We start from the raw sequence: 16,697 nt of genomic DNA on the forward strand, positions 1-16,697 counted from the left end.
TGAAGGTGAAGCACTTGCTGCACGAGCACCAGGGCAGCCTGGGCGAGCTGCGGGCCGAGGGCAGCCTGTCCCTGCAGCGGGCCCGGCAGGAGCACCGGGCCCAGGAGACGGAGCTGCGGCAGGACGTGCGCTCGCTGAGAGCCGAGCTGAAGGAGCAGGAGCTGGCCCACGAGGCGGGGGTGAAAGCCATGCGCCTGGTGGGTCCCCGGCCGGCCCGCAGCCCCGCCCAGGCGCCTCTGCCGCAGAGCGGGGCGGCGGGGCCGGCGGCTGAGCCCTCCCGGGCTTCGCGGGGGGCGAGCGGCAGCCGCCGCCCCGGCCCTCGCCCCGGTGGGGGTGGCGTTTCCCGCGGGGCACCGGCACCCCCTGCGCTTGAGGCACTGGCAAGTCAGCGCAGCAACGGGGAGGAGAGACCCCCGGGGTGGCTCCGGTTTGCCCTCCCGTCCCGCAGCGGGGAGCCGTGAGAAGCTGCGGGCTGCCCGGTGAACCGGGGGCGGGGGGGAGAGCGGGAGGGAGGCGGCGGGCTGGGGTGGGGTTTGTCCGTCTGTAACGCCTGCCTTCCCCGCGACAGGAGCAAGAGCAGGAGATCACCCGGCTGTGCAACGACTTCGAGAGACAAGTGAAAGGTCAGGGCGTGCCCGTAGGCCCTTCGGGAGCTCTCGTCGTCGGGGAAGGTGCCTCCGAGCTCCCTGGCAGAGCCTCGAGCAGAAACAGGGGTGGCTTCCCCCCACTTCTGGGTGGTTTTCCCCCCACTTCTGGCCGTGCTTCCCCCCACTTCTGGCCGTGCTTCCCCCACTTCTGGTCAGTTTTCCCCCCAGCTTTGGCCGTGTTTCCCACCAGCTTTGGCCGTGTTTCCCCCCACTTCTGGTTGGTTTTCCCCCAGCTTTGGCCGTGATTCCCCCACTTCTGGCATGTTTTCCCCCACTTCTGGCCATGTTTCCCCCCAGTTCTGGCCATCTTTCCCCCCAGTTCTGGTCGGTTTCCCCCCCAGTTCTGGCCATCTTTCCCCCAGTTTTGGCCAGTTTTCCCCCCAGTTCTGGTCGGTTTCCCCCCCAGTTCTGGCCATCTTTCCCCCAGTTTTGGCCAGTTTTCCCCCCACTTCTGGCCAGTTTTCCCCCAGTTGTGGCCATGTTTCCCCCCAGTTGTGGCCGTGTTTCCCCCCAGTTGTGGCCATGTTTCCCCCAGTTTGGCCGTGTTTCCCCCCAGTTTTGGCCATGTTTCCCCCCAGTTCTGGTCAGTTTTCCCCCCAGTTTTGGCTGTGTTTTTCCCCACTTCTAGCCAGTTTTCCCCCCAGCTGTGGCCGTGTTTCCCCCCACTCCTGGCCGCGTTTCCCCCAGTTGTGCCCCCCCATCCCCCGTGCTCTGGGGCTGCCAGACCCCCAGCCTCACGCCAACGGCACGAGGCCGGGCGCCTGCCGCCGCTGCCGGGCCGTACCGCTGCAGGAGCTGCCTGGCCATGCTCCTCCAGGCTGCGGGTGGGCTGGCTGGAGGAGCCCTTGCAGAGTCCTCGCTCCAGCGTCCCCCTCGGGGCGGGGACGCACACACGTTTGGGTTCCCACGGGCTGACTTGGAGCGTTTCCATGCCCTCTTTCCAAGGACGCCGTTTCGGGGCTCTGCTCGCTCCGCGGAGGGAGCCGGTGGCGGCGGCGGCGACGCCGCTGAGGAGCCTCGTGGCCTCGAGTCACGCCGCGGCGGCACACGCCGGGCTGGCTGCGGGAGCGGGGCTGCGTTACGGGGGGGTCCCCGCTCAGCCCCCTCTGTGCTCCCCCCCCCCCCCCAGAGATCGAGGCAAGTACGCCAAGAAGATGCAGGCGCTGCGGGACGAGCTCGACTTGCGGAGGAAGAGCGAGATCCACGAGGTGGAGGAGAGGAAGAACAGCCAGATCAACGAGCTGATGAGGAACCACGAGGCGGCCTTCAGCGACATCAAGAGCTACTACGACGACATCACCCTCCAAAACCTGGCGCTCATCAGCTTGCTGAAGGTACTGCCCGGCCTGCGCAGCGCCGCCTTCCCCCCCGGGCACCCGTCCCGTGAGGATTTCACCCGGACCTGGCCGGTTCCTGGGTGCTGCTGCGCTCCTGAGGGTTGTACGTCGTCACACGAGCGCAGCTCTTGGGGGGCAGGAGGGGGGGGGGGGGGATGTGTCTCGCTGGGCCGGCAGCGGGAGGGTGTCTGGAGGGGCTGGGCAGCCGCCAGGAGCTGGCCCTCGTGTTCCCAACAACAGGAGCAGGTGGAGGAGATGAAGAAGAGAGAGAACCACTTGGAAAAGGAGAAGGCGGACGCGCTGCAGCAGAGCAAGCAGCTGAAGGAGCCCCTGCAGCAGGCCCGGGAGCAGGTGTCTGAGCTGCAGAAGAAGTTGGCCCACTATGACAAGGTCGAGGAGGCCCTGACGGTGAGCGGCCGGCCCCGACCCTTCCCGACTCGCCCTCGCTCTTGCCTGGAGGGAGCCGCTCTGCGGTGACCTCTGCCGCTCGCCTGGGCCGAGCCACAGCCTTCCAGGCCCTTCCAGCCTCGCTGGGTGTCGGTCAGATCACGCTCCCGCCGCTCTGGCAGCGCGAAACCAGAGTAACCCCCGCTGCGGGAGCTGCTGTGGGTGCTGCCTGGTTTTTCTCTTCGCTGGTCGCTCTCCTCCCCGGCGTCCCCCACGCCTCCCGCGGAAACCCGCGCTCTCTAACCCTCCCTTCCCGCCCGCAGAATGCAAAAGCCCGTCTGAAAGTCACCCAGAAGGAACTGGAAGATCTTCAGTGGGAACACGAAGTGCTGGAGCAGAGGTTCAGCCTGGTGAGGGCCGCAGACGGGCCTGGGCAGCCCCTTTCCCTCTCCCAACCCTCTCCCCTCCGCAGAGGGCCGGGCGCGGGGGCTTAGCAGAGAGGCTGGGCTTAGCCCCGAGGGCTTTCCAAAGCTCTAATCCAGAGAGAACTGCTGCTTCCCACAAAGCTGCTCCCGGCTTTGGCCTCTCCCACGGTCAGCAGACAGGCCTGGCCTTGTACTTTGGTAAGCAATCATGCACGCTCCGGCGGTCCCCTCCCGGCCTGCGAGGGCCTGGCCGCAGCAGCAGCCCCTCGGGGGGGGGCGCAGAGCCGTGGGGAGAGCTGGCCGTGGGGCACCAACCCCGGCCAGGGCTCGCTCCCTCCTTCTGCCGCCGTTTGGGGGTCGCTTGCCGTGCCGGGGCGGCTCGGGATGAGTCCCCTTGGCTGAGTTCTTCCAGCCTCAGCCCCCCCCCACCCCCCACCCTCCCTCACCTAACCCAGATAAATCTGGTGAGGCAAGACGAGAGCTCATTTGCAATTCGTAGAAATCCCCAGGAATATGAACGTGGATCTGAGGCCTCGTTAACAATCCGTCATTAAGGCAGCAGCGTATTCAGCGCGCTCAGAAATAGGCTGTGGAGGAGAGATTGTGTCCTAATTAGGGCACTTATTAACTCGCTGTGAGCCGGGGGCTGCTGCCGGCTGCGGGGAGGAGAGGGGAGACCCCCCCCCCGTGTGCCCTGGGGCCCCCTCCGAGCCCTGAACTCGTGCCGCGGCGAGCCCGGCCGGCCCGCACCGCGCTCGGGGGGCTCCTGGGCCCGCAGGGGAGGAGGAAGCAGAAGGGCCGAGGAGCTGGCAGCCACGGAGGGAGGGGAGCCGCGCTCCAGCCCCTGCCTGCCCCGCGGGCCGTGGGTGCCGTGGGGAGCGGCCGGGCTCTCGCCGGAGCAGGCAGGGCCTGTTTGCTGCCCGCCCTGGGGGGGGCGCCAGCCCGGCGGGGTCCCCCCAAGGTGGTTTTTTTGGTCACAGGTGCAGGCGGACCGCGACGAGCTCTACCAGAAGTTCACCAAAGCCATCAACGAGGTGCAGCAGAAGACGGGCTTCAAGAACCTCCTCCTGGAGCGCAAACTGAAAGGGCTCCTCGGCGTCCTGGAGAAGACGGAGGTGGAGCTCGGCGAGGTCTTCGCCGCCTCCAACCTCGACCCGGGCGCCCTCTCCTTGGTGTCGCGCGAGCTGGAGGTACCGTGCACCTCTGGGGGGGGCACGGGCCGCTCTGGGGGGGGCACAGGCCGCTCGGGGGGGGCACAGGCTGCTCGGGGGGGGTGGCACGGGCCGCTCTGGGGTGACCGCAGACCCTGGAGCGCGCGAGTCCCCGTCCTGCGCGGCCGTCGCTGCCGCGTCAGTGGTTCCCGGCGCCGCGGGGCACCTCGGCTCTCCCTCGAGAGCGGAGCGCGTGGGCGTCGGAGTCTGGCACCCATCTCGTCCCTCGGGTGGGGCCCGTTTGGAGGAGGACGGCCCCGGGCCTCCTGGCCTCCCTGGCTGCGGAGAGGGGTCCCCAGGGGGCTGTCTGCCGCGCTAAAAATACGTCTGCAGAAGGGCTGGGTGCGGGGGCCGGGGGACCCACATTCCTGGAGCCGTCACCGGAGAAGCGGCGCTCGCTTCGGGTCGGGTGAGCCGCAGGGGACGCCGGGGGTGCCACGCTCGGCTCTGCCCCCACCCCGCTGCCCTCCGGCTCATCCCCCCCGTGCCAGCCCGTCCCCTTCTCTGCGGTGGGTGGCAGCGAAGCTCGCCGACCCCCTCCTGCCAGGGGGCCCTGGGGACGGGCACGGCGGCAGGCGAGGCTCCGGGGCGGCGGCTGTGTCACCTCCCGGCAGGTGCCGCGGCAGCAGGAAGGGAAGCGCATTCCTGGGAAGGCGTCAGGGCGTCAAGCTCTGCCGCAGCTGCTGGGCTCCCCGAATTCCTCTGCTCAGCTGCCCCCGGTGTCTTCCCGGGGAGCCTCGCTCCCTCTAATTCCCCTGGTGCCGCGACGGCAGAGGCGGTGCTGCCGGAGCAGGTGCTGCCATTGCAGACGATGATGATGATGATGACCAGGGGCCGTGCTGGCGCTCGTGTTGTCGGTCCAGGAGGTCCCCGTCCCTCGCCTCTGCCTGGGGCTGGCTGTCCCTGGCAGCGCTGGCTCGAAGCTGGCGGGGTGGTGGCCGCCTGCCAGGCCCTGCTGCGAGCTGCTCCGCTCGGCAGCCGGGTCTCGAGCTCCTCCGTGAGCTCTGCCACGCCGCTCCCGCCCGCGCCACGGCCACCGTGTGCGTGTGTGTCCCTGCCACCACCACCCCCCCCCCCCCCCACTGCCTGACGCTCCATCTCCCTTTGCAGGACGTGCTCAGCTCCAAAAACGCCACCATCGAGGACCTGCAGCTCCAGCTGGCCCGAGTCTGCAAGGTGAGGGAAGGGGCTGGGGCTCCCCTCTCCCCTCCCCTGCCCCGGGGGGGGACTTGGGGTGGTGGCTGCGGGGTCCCCTGCGAAGGGAGGGCACGCTGGGGTCCCCCCTGCCCCGTGCAGGGGGGTGCAGGGACCCCATTGCCCGGGGGGTTGAGGCTGGAGCTGGGCTCTGGGCTGACCCGGGGGGCGCTTCTCCTGCAGGCCCACAACGACCTGCTGCAGACATTCGAGGCGAAGCTGACGGCCTTTGGGATCCCCCTGGACAACCTGGGCTTCCAGCCCCTGGTGAGCCCCGTGCCGGGGCAGACGGTGGGGCAGGGCCCCGCGGGACTCGTGGCGGAGCCCACCTGACGCCAGCCGGCGCCGAGGGACCCGCCGGGCCGGGCAGGGAGCGGGGCTGTGCCCCGTCGGTGCTCCGTGCCATCGAACCGACCCCCAGGAGCCTTCTGCAGGACCTGGAGGCCCCTCTCTGCCTCCTGGGCTGGCCCCTCGACCTGCCCTGCCCCTGGGACCCCCCTCCTTCCCCCCTCCAGAAGCCGTCCGTGCGCTTTCCCCAGGAAGATGATTATTTTTTTGAGACCAAGGGTGCTGTTTGATGCCTTTAATGGTGGCGGGGGCGTAGTCCCCCCACCCCGCTGACCCACGTCCTTCCCCCTAACTGCCCCGGTACGTGGTGTAGGAGTAGGGGCTGATCAGCAACGGGACGTGCAGCTTCCGGGCCGGGTCGGCGATGGTGAAGACGACCTGGGGGAGAGCAAGGGATGCTCGGAGCGGAGCTGGTGGCTCCCCCAGGACACCCAGAGCCCTGCTCCGCTCCCCTCGGTGGCTTCGGCCGGCTCCCGTGACTCCCCCCCTTGCTCCCCTGTACCTCCACGAAGGGGTAGAAGCTGGTGAGCCCCAGCCCCTGCCAGTACGGCGCCGTCTCAAAGCGCAGCTTGTAGGTGCCGGCCTTGAACTCCCCCGGAGCCAGGAGGAGCAGGCAGCGCCCGTCCTCGTCCGTCCGCCTGGAAGCAGAAGGACCAAGCCCTGCCACCCTGTCCGTCCCTTCCCTGCCACCCTGTCCGTCCCTTCCCTGCCACCCTGCCTGTCCCTTCCCTGCCACCCTGTCCGTCCCTTCCCTGCCACCCTGTCCGTCCCTTCCCTGCCACCCTGCCTGTCCCATCCCTGTCCGCCCTGCCTGTCCCTTTCTTCCCTGTCCCTTCCCTGTCCGCCCTGTCCCTTCCCTGTCCGCCCTGTCCCGTCCCTGTCTTCCCTGTCCGCCCCTGCCGCACCACCCTGTCCCTTCCCTGCCGCCCTGTCCCTCCCATCCCCGCTGGCAGCAGCACCCGGGGCGAAGGCCGAGCAGCCGGCTGGCCCGTGGGGGACAGGCACCAGCACCCCCTGCCCCTTCCCCTGCCCCTTTCGCTCTCCCACCTCTGCGCCACCTCCGTCCACTGCGGCCCCGGCTCCTGCAGCTGGGCCAGGCGGACGGCGAGGCCGGCGGCCGGCAGCCCCGTCGCCGTGTTCAGCACGTGGGTGGTCAGGGAGCTCTTTGCCGCCTCGGACGGGCCGCCGGCCTAGGGCAGAGGAGTAAGTGGGGCTGGGACGCGTCCCGCTGGCCTGGGCCCAGGGAGGAAGCAGCCCCGTGCCGGCAGCCTCGCGCCCCGGCAGCCTCGTCGCCGCCGCCCGGGCGGTCGTTCACCCGGCGAGCTCCCCGGAGCTGCCCCGGGGTGGGCAGCGAGCAACGGGGGGCGAGGGCAGTGCTGGCGGGGGCGGCCAAGCCCCTTCCCCTCCGGGAGATCCCCCCCGGGTTGTGCTTGGCAGGGTGGGGGCACGACTCCGGGGGCTGCAGGGAGCTGCCTCCCTGGAGCGGGACCAGCTCTCGCTGCCGTCCTGGCACCGGCTCCGGGCCTCGGCTGAAGCGGGGACGCCGGAGAGGCTCGACGGCGAGGAATGGCGCCCGGCTGCTTACCTGGCTCTCCTCCATCCCGCTCGGCCAGCGGCCGGCGGCCGGTGACACGGTGCAGAACGCCATCCCCTGCCCTGGCTGCCCTTCCCTGGCGCCGCAGCCTCTCCCCACGGAGCTGGCGAGGGTGGACGCCGCTATCCCGGCACAGGGCCGTGGCAGGACCGGGCGCTCCTCCCCGGGTGGGCCGAGCCGGTGCGGGTGGCTTCCCGCTGGGAGGTGCGCCCAGGAGCCCCGCCGGCACCCACATTCTGGCAGCACCGCAGCCCTGGGGCTGGTGGACCAGATCCCGGCGAGACGTGCCGGGGTGCCAAGCCAGGAGGAGCCATGGCGGAGCTGCCATCCCTCCCCGGAAAGCACCCGGAGCGCGTCGGCACCGCGGGGGCTGCCAGGAGCAGGCAGCGGCTTCACCGTGGCCGAGCCCTGCCCGTCCGCCCACCGTGGGGGCACGGGGGGTGGGCTCAGCCCCTCACCTGCACTTGGATGACGGCGGTGGCGGTGGCCTGCAGCCCGTGCCCCCCCAGGTCGGCCGCCTGGATCTCCAGGGTGTATCGGGGAACCGCCTGCAGCGAGAGGCTGCGTCACCCCCGAAGGGGCTGGGGGGTGCGGAGGGTGGCGGTGGGGGCTCACCTGTGCCACCAACCCCGCCACGGCCACGGAGATCACCCCGGTGCTGCCGTTGATGGCAAACATGCGGGGCTGGGGCTGGTCCGGTGTCTGGCGCAGGATGGAGTAGACCACGACGCCGTTGCTGGAGCCCACCGCGTCGTCGGCATCCGTGGTCAGCACCCGCAGCACCGGCGTGCCTGGGAGCGGGTGGTTACGGGTGACATCTCCCATTGTCGCCACCGCCCCGGCGCTCCCTCCTGCTCAGCGGCATCGGTCCCACCTGGCTTAGCCCCCTCCGGCACGGCGCCGTGGAAAACCGCCTCGGTGAAGACGGGCCGGTTGTCGTTCTGGTCCGTCACGGTGATGATGATCTCCATGGGGTCCTCCACGGGCTGCCCGCTGGCCGACACGGCGTGGGAGAAGAGCTGCGAGGGGCACCGTCAGCCCACGCGCGACCCCCCAACCCGCCCCGGGACCGTCCCCTCCCCATCGCGGCCCCCGACTCACGACGTATTTATCGATCTCCTCCCGGTCCAGCGGCTTCGTCACCTCCAGCCACCCCGTCTCCCGCTCAATGGTGAAGACGCCCACGGGGGGGGTGTCCACCCCCTGCCCCGTGATGCTGTAGAAAACCTGCGTCTCCTTGGCCTTGTTGGATTTGATCTGGCGGCGAGGCAGACGGGGGGGTTAGAGGGGTCCCGGCGCTCCGGGGACCCCCCTGCCCTGTGCCCCGTCCCCACGTACCTGCACCAGCTTCTTGGGGAAGGGTCCCCGCTCGTTCTCGGGGCAGTTGATGGGGGGGATGACCCAGTCCCTCTTCTGCCGGCAGAGGCCGCGGCCGGGCTCGGGGAAGGTAAACACATTCTGCGGGACAGAGAGCAGGGCTGGGGGGGCTGAGCTCTGCCCCGGGGGGTTCTGCCACGCTTCCCCCCCTCCCCGCAGTTGTGCAGCAGCCCCCGGCCCCTTCGGGAGGGTCCTACCAGGAGGAGGAGGAGGAGAGTGAAGGTGCAGGGTGACATGGCTCCGGCTGTGCTGGGCACCAGCTGGGACCTTCCCTGCGGCCGTGACCTTGGCCGAGTCCTGCCGGGAAAGGCCAGCGCCAGCCCCCGGTTGCCAGCATGCCCGGGTCGGTGTCCACCGGTGGGGGGGGGTGCCCAAGGGGGGGCGGCGCAGCACACAAAGTGCCGCTCCAGGCTGGGGGGGGGTCGACGATGGAGCCCAGGACCCCCCTACCCAGGACGCTGTCCCACCGAGGGGTCCCGCTTGGCTCCGGGGGTCCCATGCACCCAAAGGTGGGGGGGTGGGGGGGCTCCAGATCCCCCAGCGCCCCCGTCCAACAGCCCCTGATGCGGGGGACACGTGGCACCAGGGATGCCCAATGCACTGCGGGGTGCAGAGGACCCCCCCCGGGTGCCGGTGAGGGGGCAACGCTGCGGCTGGTGCCCGATGGGACCCCCCGGCGAGGCTGAGCACCCCGACCCCCCCCCCAGCAGAGCGGTCCCGGGAGAGCCCCCGCTGCAGGGGGACGCGTTCCCGGGCATGGGGGGGGGCTGTCCCCGGGGGTCCCGAGGAGCCTCAGCCTGGCCCCGGTCAGGGGGGACGGGTCGCTCCGGGAGGGGGTCAGCCCCGGTACGGGGCCGGGGGGAGGGGGGGAACCGCGGGGGACAGCAGACCACGGTACCCGGGGGTACCGGGGAGGTACCGGGGGGGGGGGGGGGGGCGCCGGGAGGCACGTGGGGGGACACACGGCGGTACCGGGAACGCGCCCGGCGATACCGGTGCCCACGGGGCCGCGCAGAGGTACCGGGCAAACAGCGGCGGGGGGGCGGGGGGGGATGGAGGAACCGGGGGGTGCCTGGGGGGTGCCTGGGGGGTGCCCGGGGGGTACCGTGGTCCGCTCCCCGGGGCGGGGCGGGGCGGTACCTGCGGGGCCGCCGCCTCACCTGGAGCGGCGCGTTGCAGCGGGCGGGGCGGGGCGCGGCGGGCGGGACCGGAGCGGCGGCGGCGGCGGCGGCGGCAGCGGACGGGCCATGCGGAGGCCGCGCTCCGGGCTCTGCCCGCTCCTCTTCATCTTCTTCCCCCTCCTCCTCCCGTTGCTGCCGGCGGCCGCCGCGATCGCCGCCCCCCCGGACCGACCGTGCGTCCCCCCGGGGCTGCGCCGGGGGCCGCTCCCGGCACCAGGTAAGCGGCGCCGTCGGGGCGCGGCTCCACCCGGGAGCCCCCGACCCCTCCTCAGCGATGGGCGGCGGCGGCGGCGGGGGGGCGGGGGGGCGGGGGGCACCGGGCGGCCGGGGCCGGGATCGGGACCAGGGCGCCGGTGGGGCGGGCGGGGCCGGCCGTGCCCCCCGGGCGCGGGCTGGGCTGGGCGGGGGGCGGCGGGGTCCCACCTCGCTGCCGTCCTCGACCCCGCTCTGCTCCCCCCCCACACTCCCCCCCCGGCTTGTGGGGCTGGCTCTGGGGCCGGCTGGGCCCCCCGAGCCGTGGGGCTGGGTCCTGGGGCGGGATGCGGGGCCGGCTCTGCCCCCACCCCCCTTCCCGGGCCGCGGGGTCGGTGGTTTACGGGGAGGGGGAACCTGGCACTGCCCAGGGTGTGGGGCTGGCTGGGCTCCCCGGGATGTGGGGCTGGGCCATGAGGGGCGAGCTCTTCCCTGGGTGTGGGGCCGAGCCATGAGGGGCGAGCTCTTCCCTGGGTGTGGGGCCGAGCCATGAGGGGCGAGTTCTTCCCTGGGTGTGGGGCCGAGCTGTGGGGCTGGCTGGGCTCCTGGGCGCAAGGGCTGTGGGGCTCGTTGTGGGGCTCGTTGTGGGGCTCGTTGTGGGGCTGTGGGGCTCGTTGTGGGGCTCGTTGTGGGGCTTGTTATAAGGCTGGGCCATGGGGCTGGGCCGCGGGGCTGCCCTTTCCCAGTGCTGGGCCGTGGGGCTGGGTGTGCCCCACCAGCAGCGGGGCTGTGCCGTGGGGCTGGCAGTGCCCAGCTCGCCCGTCTGGCCCCACTGGAGCTTGCGGTGGCCGATGGCAGCGTTGGTGCCTCTGGTCCAGCCGTGGGGCACCCGCCGGGACAGGGCTGGGTCCCCGCAGGGTGGGTGCCCGGCGCCGGGCTGGCGATGGGGCTGGGCGCCCCAGGGCCACCCTTCTGCGGCCGTGGGCAGAGCGTGGCACCGTGGGCTGCGGAGCCCGGCCAGCCTGGCCCGAGGCTGGGCTGGGGCTCGCTGCCACCGGCTCTCGGCCCGGTGCCGGCGGTTGCTTGGGCCCGTTCACCCCGTTCGCTCGGCGGCGTCCCGGGGGAGCGGGGCTGCTCGGGAGCCGTGGCCGGAGCCAGCGCTCGCCTAATGGCTGCGGAGCAGCACTAAAAGCGATCCTTGGCGGTAAGTGCTCTCGCCGTGCCAGGAGAGGCCCCTGACCTCCGATGCCGCATCCCGCTTCCCTCGCCTCAGCCTGCCGGGCAGCTCCTGCCAGGCTGCCAGGAGCGGAGCTGGGCTGTGCCGGGCCCCCGCCGTGGGCAGGGGCTGGGGTCCGTCCACGCCGCTGCAAAATCGCCGCCGCGGGCAGCACGTGGCGCGGGCACCGACCGTGCGGCTCCACCTCTGCGCCGAGCGGCCGCGGTGCCATGTGGGCTCGGCGTGGAGGGACCCCGAGGCCACGGTGGGGTCCGGCCCCCCATGCTGGGGCTGGAGCGGGGCTGTGGACCTGGACCTCGCCGTGCCCCCCCAGCCCTTCGGTGGGGATTGGCAACCCGTGCCACGGCTGGGGAGCGGGTGCTGGGGGCTCCCCGGGGTGGTTGGGACCCTCCTGGCCCCACCGGTGTCCCTTACGGTGCCGTCGTGGCTGGGAGGGGCCCTCGGTGTGGTGCTGCCATTGCGCCAGGGCTCGCTCCCCGCCCCGGTGTGGGGCAGCTGTGGGGCACAGCTCTCCTCGCCCCCACTCCACGTCTCCCCCCCCCCCCCCCCCCCCGGCTCCCGCAGCCCCCCCAGCCCCGCTCCCCGGCTCTCCCGGCCGCTCAGCCTCCGGAGCTGGCTTAGCTCCGCTAATCCCCTAATCCTGCCTCCCGCGGGGGGTGCAGGGGCCTGGGCCGCATCCAGCACGGGGGATGCAGCGTGGTCCTGGGGTGGGGGGTGGGGGGTCCGTGCTGTGCCCCATGTCCTGGCCGTGGTGGGGGGGGGGTGGGGGAGGCTGGGTGCCCCGAGGGGGGTGACACAGCGGGTGGGGGGCTGGGGCAGGGCTCTGCCTGCCCAGGAATTTCCCAGTCATCTATGGAACAAAGCCGAAACCTGCGCCACTCCCGGCATCCCCCGCCCGACCTGCCTCGGGGGGCTGGGGGGCTGGGGGACAGGGGGACAGGTGTGTGTGTGTGTGTGTCCCCCAGCCGGTCTGACCCCCCCACCCTCTCGCAGCGAGCTCCGCAGGCTGCACGGGGCCGTACGGGACCGAGGAGCCCAACGTCGGGGCGCAGGAGGACGGGGGTCCTGTGCGGCTGCCGGGGGTGGGCAGGGCGCTCGCCGTCCCCCCCCGGGATGCCGTCCCCCCCCGGGATGCCGTCCCCCCCCGGAATGCCGTCCCCCCCCGGGATGCCGCCGGTCAGCCAGACCCTGCCCCGGTTCCCGTGCGGGGCAGACGCTCCCCCCAGGTAACGCTGCCCGTCTGCCCCCCCACCCCCCCGTCCCCCCCATCCGTCCAGCTGCGCCCTCACCCACCCCCCCACCCCGCAGGAGCACCCCGAGGCTCGCGGCGCTGCCCGGAGGCAGAAGAGGGACTGGGTGATCCCCCCCATCAAGGTTCCCGAAAATGAGAGGGGCCCCTTCCCCAAAAAGCTGGTTCAGGTATGGTGGGGGGGCGGGGTGGTGTCCGTCTGGGTGGTGAGCTGGGGGTCCAGCGTGGATGTGGGTGCCAGGGAGGGATCCACCCCCCTCCCCGCCCCCCAGCATCTGGGCTGTGCACATCAAGGTGGGGGCGATGCTGGCGGTGGCCATCCCCCCCGCATCGGGGGGGGACACACACGACGGACGGATGGTACTGACCCCCCCCCCCCGCCCCTGGCGTGTGTCCTCCCAGATCAAATCCAACCGGGACAGAGACACCAAGATCTTCTACAGCATCACGGGGCAGGGGGCGGACGCCCCCCCCGAGGGCGTCTTCACCATCGAGAAGGAGTCGGGCTGGATGAAGGTGACGCAGCCGCTGGACCGGGAGCGCATCGACAAGTACCACGTAGGTCCCCGCCGGGGCGAGGAGGGGGGCTGTGCCGCGGTGTGCCGGCGTGCCGTACCGGCACACCCCCCACCCCCACCCCCCCCCCTTACACCGCTGACCCCTCGGCCTCGCAGCTCTTCTCGCACGCCGTGTCCGAGAACGGCAAACCGGTGGAGGAGCCGATGGAGATCATCGTCACGGTGACGGACCAGAACGACAACAAGCCCCAGTTCACGCGGGAGGTCTTCAGGGGCTCCGTGCCGGAGGGCGCGTTGCCGGGTAGGACCCCGTGCTGCGGGGAGAGCCCTGGGACCACCCCGGGGGGGGAGGGGGGGGGGGGGGATCATGGGTGCCCCGTGTCCTCCGCCCGCCCCGCTCACCGGGCCAGCCCGTTCGCAGGCACCTCGGTGATGCAGGTGACGGCCACGGACGCGGACGACGCGGTGGAGACCTACAACGGCGTCCTCGCCTACTCCATCCTCAGCCAGGAGCCGCGGGAGCCCCATCCCCACATGTTCACCGTCAACAGGGCCACCGGCACCCTCAGCGTCATCGCCAGCGGCCTCGACCGCGAGGTGGGCTCTGCGGCACCGCGGGGCGGGCGGCCCCGGTCCCAGCCCCGGGCGGGGGGGTTGATGGTGTGTCTGTCTGTCTGTCTGTCCGCCGCAGCGCGTGCGGGAGTACACGCTGACCGTGCAGGCGGCCGACCTGGACGGCGAGGGGCTGACCACGACGGCGCTGGCGGTGATCGAGATCGCGGACGTCAACGACAACGCCCCCGAATTTGACCCCAAAATGGTAACGCGGGACCCCCCCACCCCGCCCCGGTGGGAGGCCGTGCCCCGCGGGCCGGGCTGGTGCCCGCCGGGCTGCGGCAGTGACGGTGCCCCCGCAGTACGAGGCGGCCGTGCCGGAGAACGAGGCCGGGCGGGAGGTGGCCCGGTTGGCCACCACGGACCTGGACGAGCCGAGCACGCCGGCGTGGCGAGCCGTCTACTCCATCCTGCGCGGCAACGAGGGAGGCGCCTTCGCCATCGCCACCGACCCCGCCAGCAACGAGGGCGTCCTCCGCACCGCCAAGGTGCTTGTCCTCCCCCCCCCCCCGCCACCGCGTCCCCCCCCCCCGCCCCGCTGCCCACCGTGGGGTGCTGCCCGTCCCCTCCCCTCTCCCAGGGTCTGGACTACGAGGCCAAGAAGCAGTTTGTGCTCCACGTGGCCGTGGCCAACGAGGCCCCCTTCGCCGTGAGGCTGCCCACGGCCACCGCCACGGTGACGGTCAACGTGGAGGACGTCAACGAGGCGCCTGTCTTCAACCCGGCGGTGCGGCTCGCCCGGGTGCCGGAGGACGTGCCGCCGGGGCAGACCCTCGCCTCCTGCACGGCCCAGGACCCCGACAAGGCGCAGGGGCAGAGGATCAAGTGAGCGGGGTCAGGGTCTTGGGGGGGGTGTCTCCACCATCTCCCCACCATGGCACCAGGTCCCTTCTGCCCCCCCAGGTACCTGGTGGGGCACGACCCGGCGGGCTGGCTGGCCGTGCACCCCGAGAACGGCCTCGTGACGGCACGGGACCACCTGGACCGCGAGTCCCCCTTCGCCAAGAACAGCACCTACGCCGCCATGCTGCTGGCCGTGGACGACGGTGAGGGCCGTGAAAGGGGCCCTTGTTCCCGCCGTCCCGCGTGAGGGACACGTGCTGCCGTCACCGAGAACCGCCATCTCAGCACCGGCACGGAGCAGCGGGGGGCGGCTGCCTGTCCCCACCCCTGCTCGGGGCATCCCTGTCCCCATGAGGGTCCTGGGTTTGGGGGATTCCCCCCGGCTCCAGCATCGCTCCACCCCGCAGGCTCGCCGCCCGCCACGGGCACCGGCACGCTGCTCCTCACCCTGCTCGACGTGAACGACCACGGCCCCGAGGCCGAGCCCCGGGACGTCACCGTCTGCAACCGCAGCCCCCAGCCCCAGGTCCTCACCGTCACCGACAGGGACCTGCCCCCCAACACCGGCCCCTTCCGCGCCGAGCTCACCCACGGCTCGGGGGACAGCTGGGCGGTGGAGGTCGGCGACGAAGGTAATGCCGGGGGGGGCGCTTGGCGCCGGGTGGGCTGTGCCGCCGCGGCGTTACCGGTGCGCGCCGCCACAGCACGGTGCCGGTCCTGTGCAGATGACACTGTCACCCTGCGGCTGGTGGCACCGCTGGAGCCGGACCTCTACAGCGTCTACCTGCGGCTCCTGGACCGGCCGGGCAAAGCCCAGCTCACCGTCATCACCGCCCGGGTCTGCGACTGCGAGGGGCCGACGCAGAGCTGTCCCCCGCGATCCCAGCCCGCCACCGGGCTGCCCTTCGTCCTCGCCGCCCTGGGCGCCCTCCTGGCCTTGCTGCGTGAGTGGGGGGGTGTCCCAGGGCTGCACCCCGCCATGGGGCAGGGGGGGGACACGTCCCTGCTGACGCCGGTGCTCCCCCCCAGTCATCCTGCTGCTGCTGCTGCTCTTTGTGAGGAGGAGGAAGGTGACGAAGGAGCCGCTGCTGCTGCCGGAGGACGACACGCGGGACAACGTGTTTTACTACGGGGAGGAGGGCGGCGGCGAGGAGGACCAGGTGGGTGTCGCGGGGGGGGGGGCGGGCCGGGGGGGGCTGCTGCCACCACGCACAGCCTGACCCTGCGCCTCTCTGGTCTGTGTGTGTGTGTCCCCCAGGACTACGACCTCCGGCAGCTGCACCGGGGCCTGGACGCCCGCCCGGAGGTGCTGCTCCGCAACGACGTGGCCCCCACCCTCCTGCCGGCCCCCCAGTACCGGCCCCGTCCCGCCAACCCCGACGACATCGGCACCTTCATCGAGGAGGTGAGCCCCGGCCCCGCCGCGGGGACGAAGCCCCCACCTCTGCCAGCACCACTGGGGCGTCCCCAGCCCAGGGGGGACGGCGCTGACCCCTCCGTGTGCGTGTCGTGTCCCCCCAGAACCTGAAGGCGGCCGACACGGACCCCACGGCCCCCCCCTACGACTCGCTGCTGGTGTTCGACTACGAGGGCAGCGGCTCGGAGGCCACCTCGCTCAGCTCCCTCAACTCCTCCGCCTCCGACCGCGACCAGGACTACGACTACCTCAGCGACTGGGGCAGCCGCTTCAAGAAGCTGGCGGACCTCTACGGCGGCGGGGAGGAGGAGGAGGAGGAGGAGGAGGAGAACTAGGACACCCCCCCCCCACGCCCACCCCGGCACTGGACCCGCTCCCTGCCCCATGCCTTACTGCTGCCTGTGCCTTGGGGCTGCCCCCTCCCGCCGTGTCCCCCCCCACCTCTCGCCTCGGCGGCAGCCCCCCCCCCCCCCCCCTTCGCCTTCCTCTCGTGTATTTTTCTTGGTTGTTTTTTTTTTTGTTTTTTTTTTTTTTTTTAATGTATGAAATAAAGGTAGTGTGATGCTAGGGCCGAGGTCAGCGAGTGCTGCCCTGAGTTCTAAGGGAAGGAGGGGGTTGGTTTGGGGTTGTTTTTTTTCAGATGCTCCAGCCTCTGCGTGGCTTTGTGCCCTGGGTGAGGGTCCTGGGGACCCCAGACCCCTCTCCCCTTGCCCACAGCAGCCCCCGGCTTCTCCCTGCCCCTGCGTGGTACCCGCAGGCACGGCTGTGGCATCGCCCGTGCCGGGGGCACCCAGGGTGTCCTTGTCCCCATGGAAGGCACAGGCAGGGCACCGAGCCCCCCACCCTGTGCCCCGTGGGACCGGCACTGGTGGCATTGCCCACGGTGCCAAATCCCTCCCGACCCCCCCAGTTCCCTCCACACCCA

At 72.0% G+C, this 16,697-nt stretch overlaps 4 protein-coding genes across 4 annotated transcripts in view; 3 read left to right on the forward strand and 1 right to left on the reverse strand.

Annotated features, from left to right (window-relative positions):
* DEF8 (differentially expressed in FDCP 8 homolog) overlaps window positions 1-1,658 on the forward strand; it is a 6,807-nt gene extending 5,149 nt beyond the window's left edge. The window contains exons 11-14 of the mRNA XM_086468844.1: window positions 6-197; window positions 569-637; window positions 1,335-1,427; window positions 1,593-1,658. Of these exons, the coding sequence (XP_086324970.1) occupies window positions 6-197; window positions 569-637; window positions 1,335-1,427; window positions 1,593-1,658 (420 nt within the window). The remainder of the gene's footprint in view (window positions 1-5; window positions 198-568; window positions 638-1,334; window positions 1,428-1,592) is intronic.
* Window positions 1,659-1,779: 121 nt separating this feature from the next.
* On the forward strand, window positions 1,780-5,534 carry DRC4 (dynein regulatory complex subunit 4). The gene is made up of 6 exons (XM_086469288.1): window positions 1,780-1,981; window positions 2,225-2,392; window positions 2,695-2,781; window positions 3,777-3,986; window positions 5,118-5,183; window positions 5,385-5,534. Exons 1-6 carry the CDS (start codon window positions 1,802-1,804, stop codon window positions 5,532-5,534), a joined length of 861 nt encoding a protein of 286 aa, XP_086325414.1. The 5' UTR covers window positions 1,780-1,801.
* Window positions 5,535-5,837: 303 nt separating this feature from the next.
* LOC147415045 (5-hydroxyisourate hydrolase-like) lies at window positions 5,838-7,197 on the reverse strand. Its single transcript, XM_086469508.1, has 4 exons — window positions 7,135-7,197; window positions 6,597-6,739; window positions 6,052-6,187; window positions 5,838-5,927 (listed from the first exon to the last, which is right to left on the reverse strand). The coding sequence occupies exons 1-4, from the start codon at window positions 7,195-7,197 to the stop codon at window positions 5,838-5,840; spliced, it is 432 nt and encodes a 143-aa protein (XP_086325634.1).
* A 2,570-nt stretch (window positions 7,198-9,767) lies between these two features.
* LOC147415046 (B-cadherin-like) lies at window positions 9,768-16,107 on the forward strand. The gene is made up of 15 exons (XM_086468845.1): window positions 9,768-9,918; window positions 12,124-12,356; window positions 12,439-12,549; window positions 12,782-12,937; window positions 13,054-13,198; window positions 13,319-13,494; window positions 13,589-13,717; window positions 13,815-14,000; window positions 14,093-14,337; window positions 14,416-14,558; window positions 14,763-14,987; window positions 15,081-15,299; window positions 15,385-15,515; window positions 15,614-15,760; window positions 15,877-16,107. The coding sequence occupies exons 1-15, from the start codon at window positions 9,768-9,770 to the stop codon at window positions 16,105-16,107; spliced, it is 2,628 nt and encodes an 875-aa protein (XP_086324971.1).
* Window positions 16,108-16,697: the final 590 nt, after the last annotated feature.

This window comes from Leptosomus discolor, chromosome 8 (genome assembly GCF_034619465.1).
Source record: "Leptosomus discolor isolate bLepDis1 chromosome 8, bLepDis1.hap2, whole genome shotgun sequence".
Lineage (NCBI taxonomy): Eukaryota > Metazoa > Chordata > Aves > Leptosomiformes > Leptosomidae > Leptosomus > Leptosomus discolor.

Bases quoted from the DNA above. Each gene is read 5' to 3' on its own strand.
- DRC4 (XM_086469288.1), top strand. From the start codon at position 1,802: ATGCAGGCGCTGCGGGACGAGCTCGACTTGCGGAGGAAGAGCGAGATC. The intron at 2,393-2,694 runs GTGAGCGGCCGG...TCCCGCCCGCAG, and splicing joins AGGTCGAGGAGGCCCTGACG to AATGCAAAAGCCCGTCTGAA. The intron at 2,782-3,776 runs GTGAGGGCCGCA...TTTTGGTCACAG, and splicing joins TGGAGCAGAGGTTCAGCCTG to GTGCAGGCGGACCGCGACGA.
- LOC147415045 (XM_086469508.1), bottom strand. From the start codon at position 7,197: ATGGCGTTCTGCACCGTGTCACCGGCCGCCGGCCGCTGGCCGAGCGGG. The intron at 6,740-7,134 runs GTAAGCAGCCGG...CCTCTGCCCTAG, and splicing joins GCGGGATGGAGGAGAGCCAG to GCCGGCGGCCCGTCCGAGGC. The intron at 6,188-6,596 runs GTGGGAGAGCGA...TTCTGCTTCCAG, and splicing joins TGGACGGAGGTGGCGCAGAG to GCGGACGGACGAGGACGGGC.
- LOC147415046 (XM_086468845.1), top strand. From the start codon at position 9,768: ATGCGGAGGCCGCGCTCCGGGCTCTGCCCGCTCCTCTTCATCTTCTTC. The intron at 12,938-13,053 runs GTAGGTCCCCGC...TCGGCCTCGCAG, and splicing joins AGCGCATCGACAAGTACCAC to CTCTTCTCGCACGCCGTGTC. The intron at 14,338-14,415 runs GTGAGCGGGGTC...CTGCCCCCCCAG, and splicing joins GCGCAGGGGCAGAGGATCAA to GTACCTGGTGGGGCACGACC.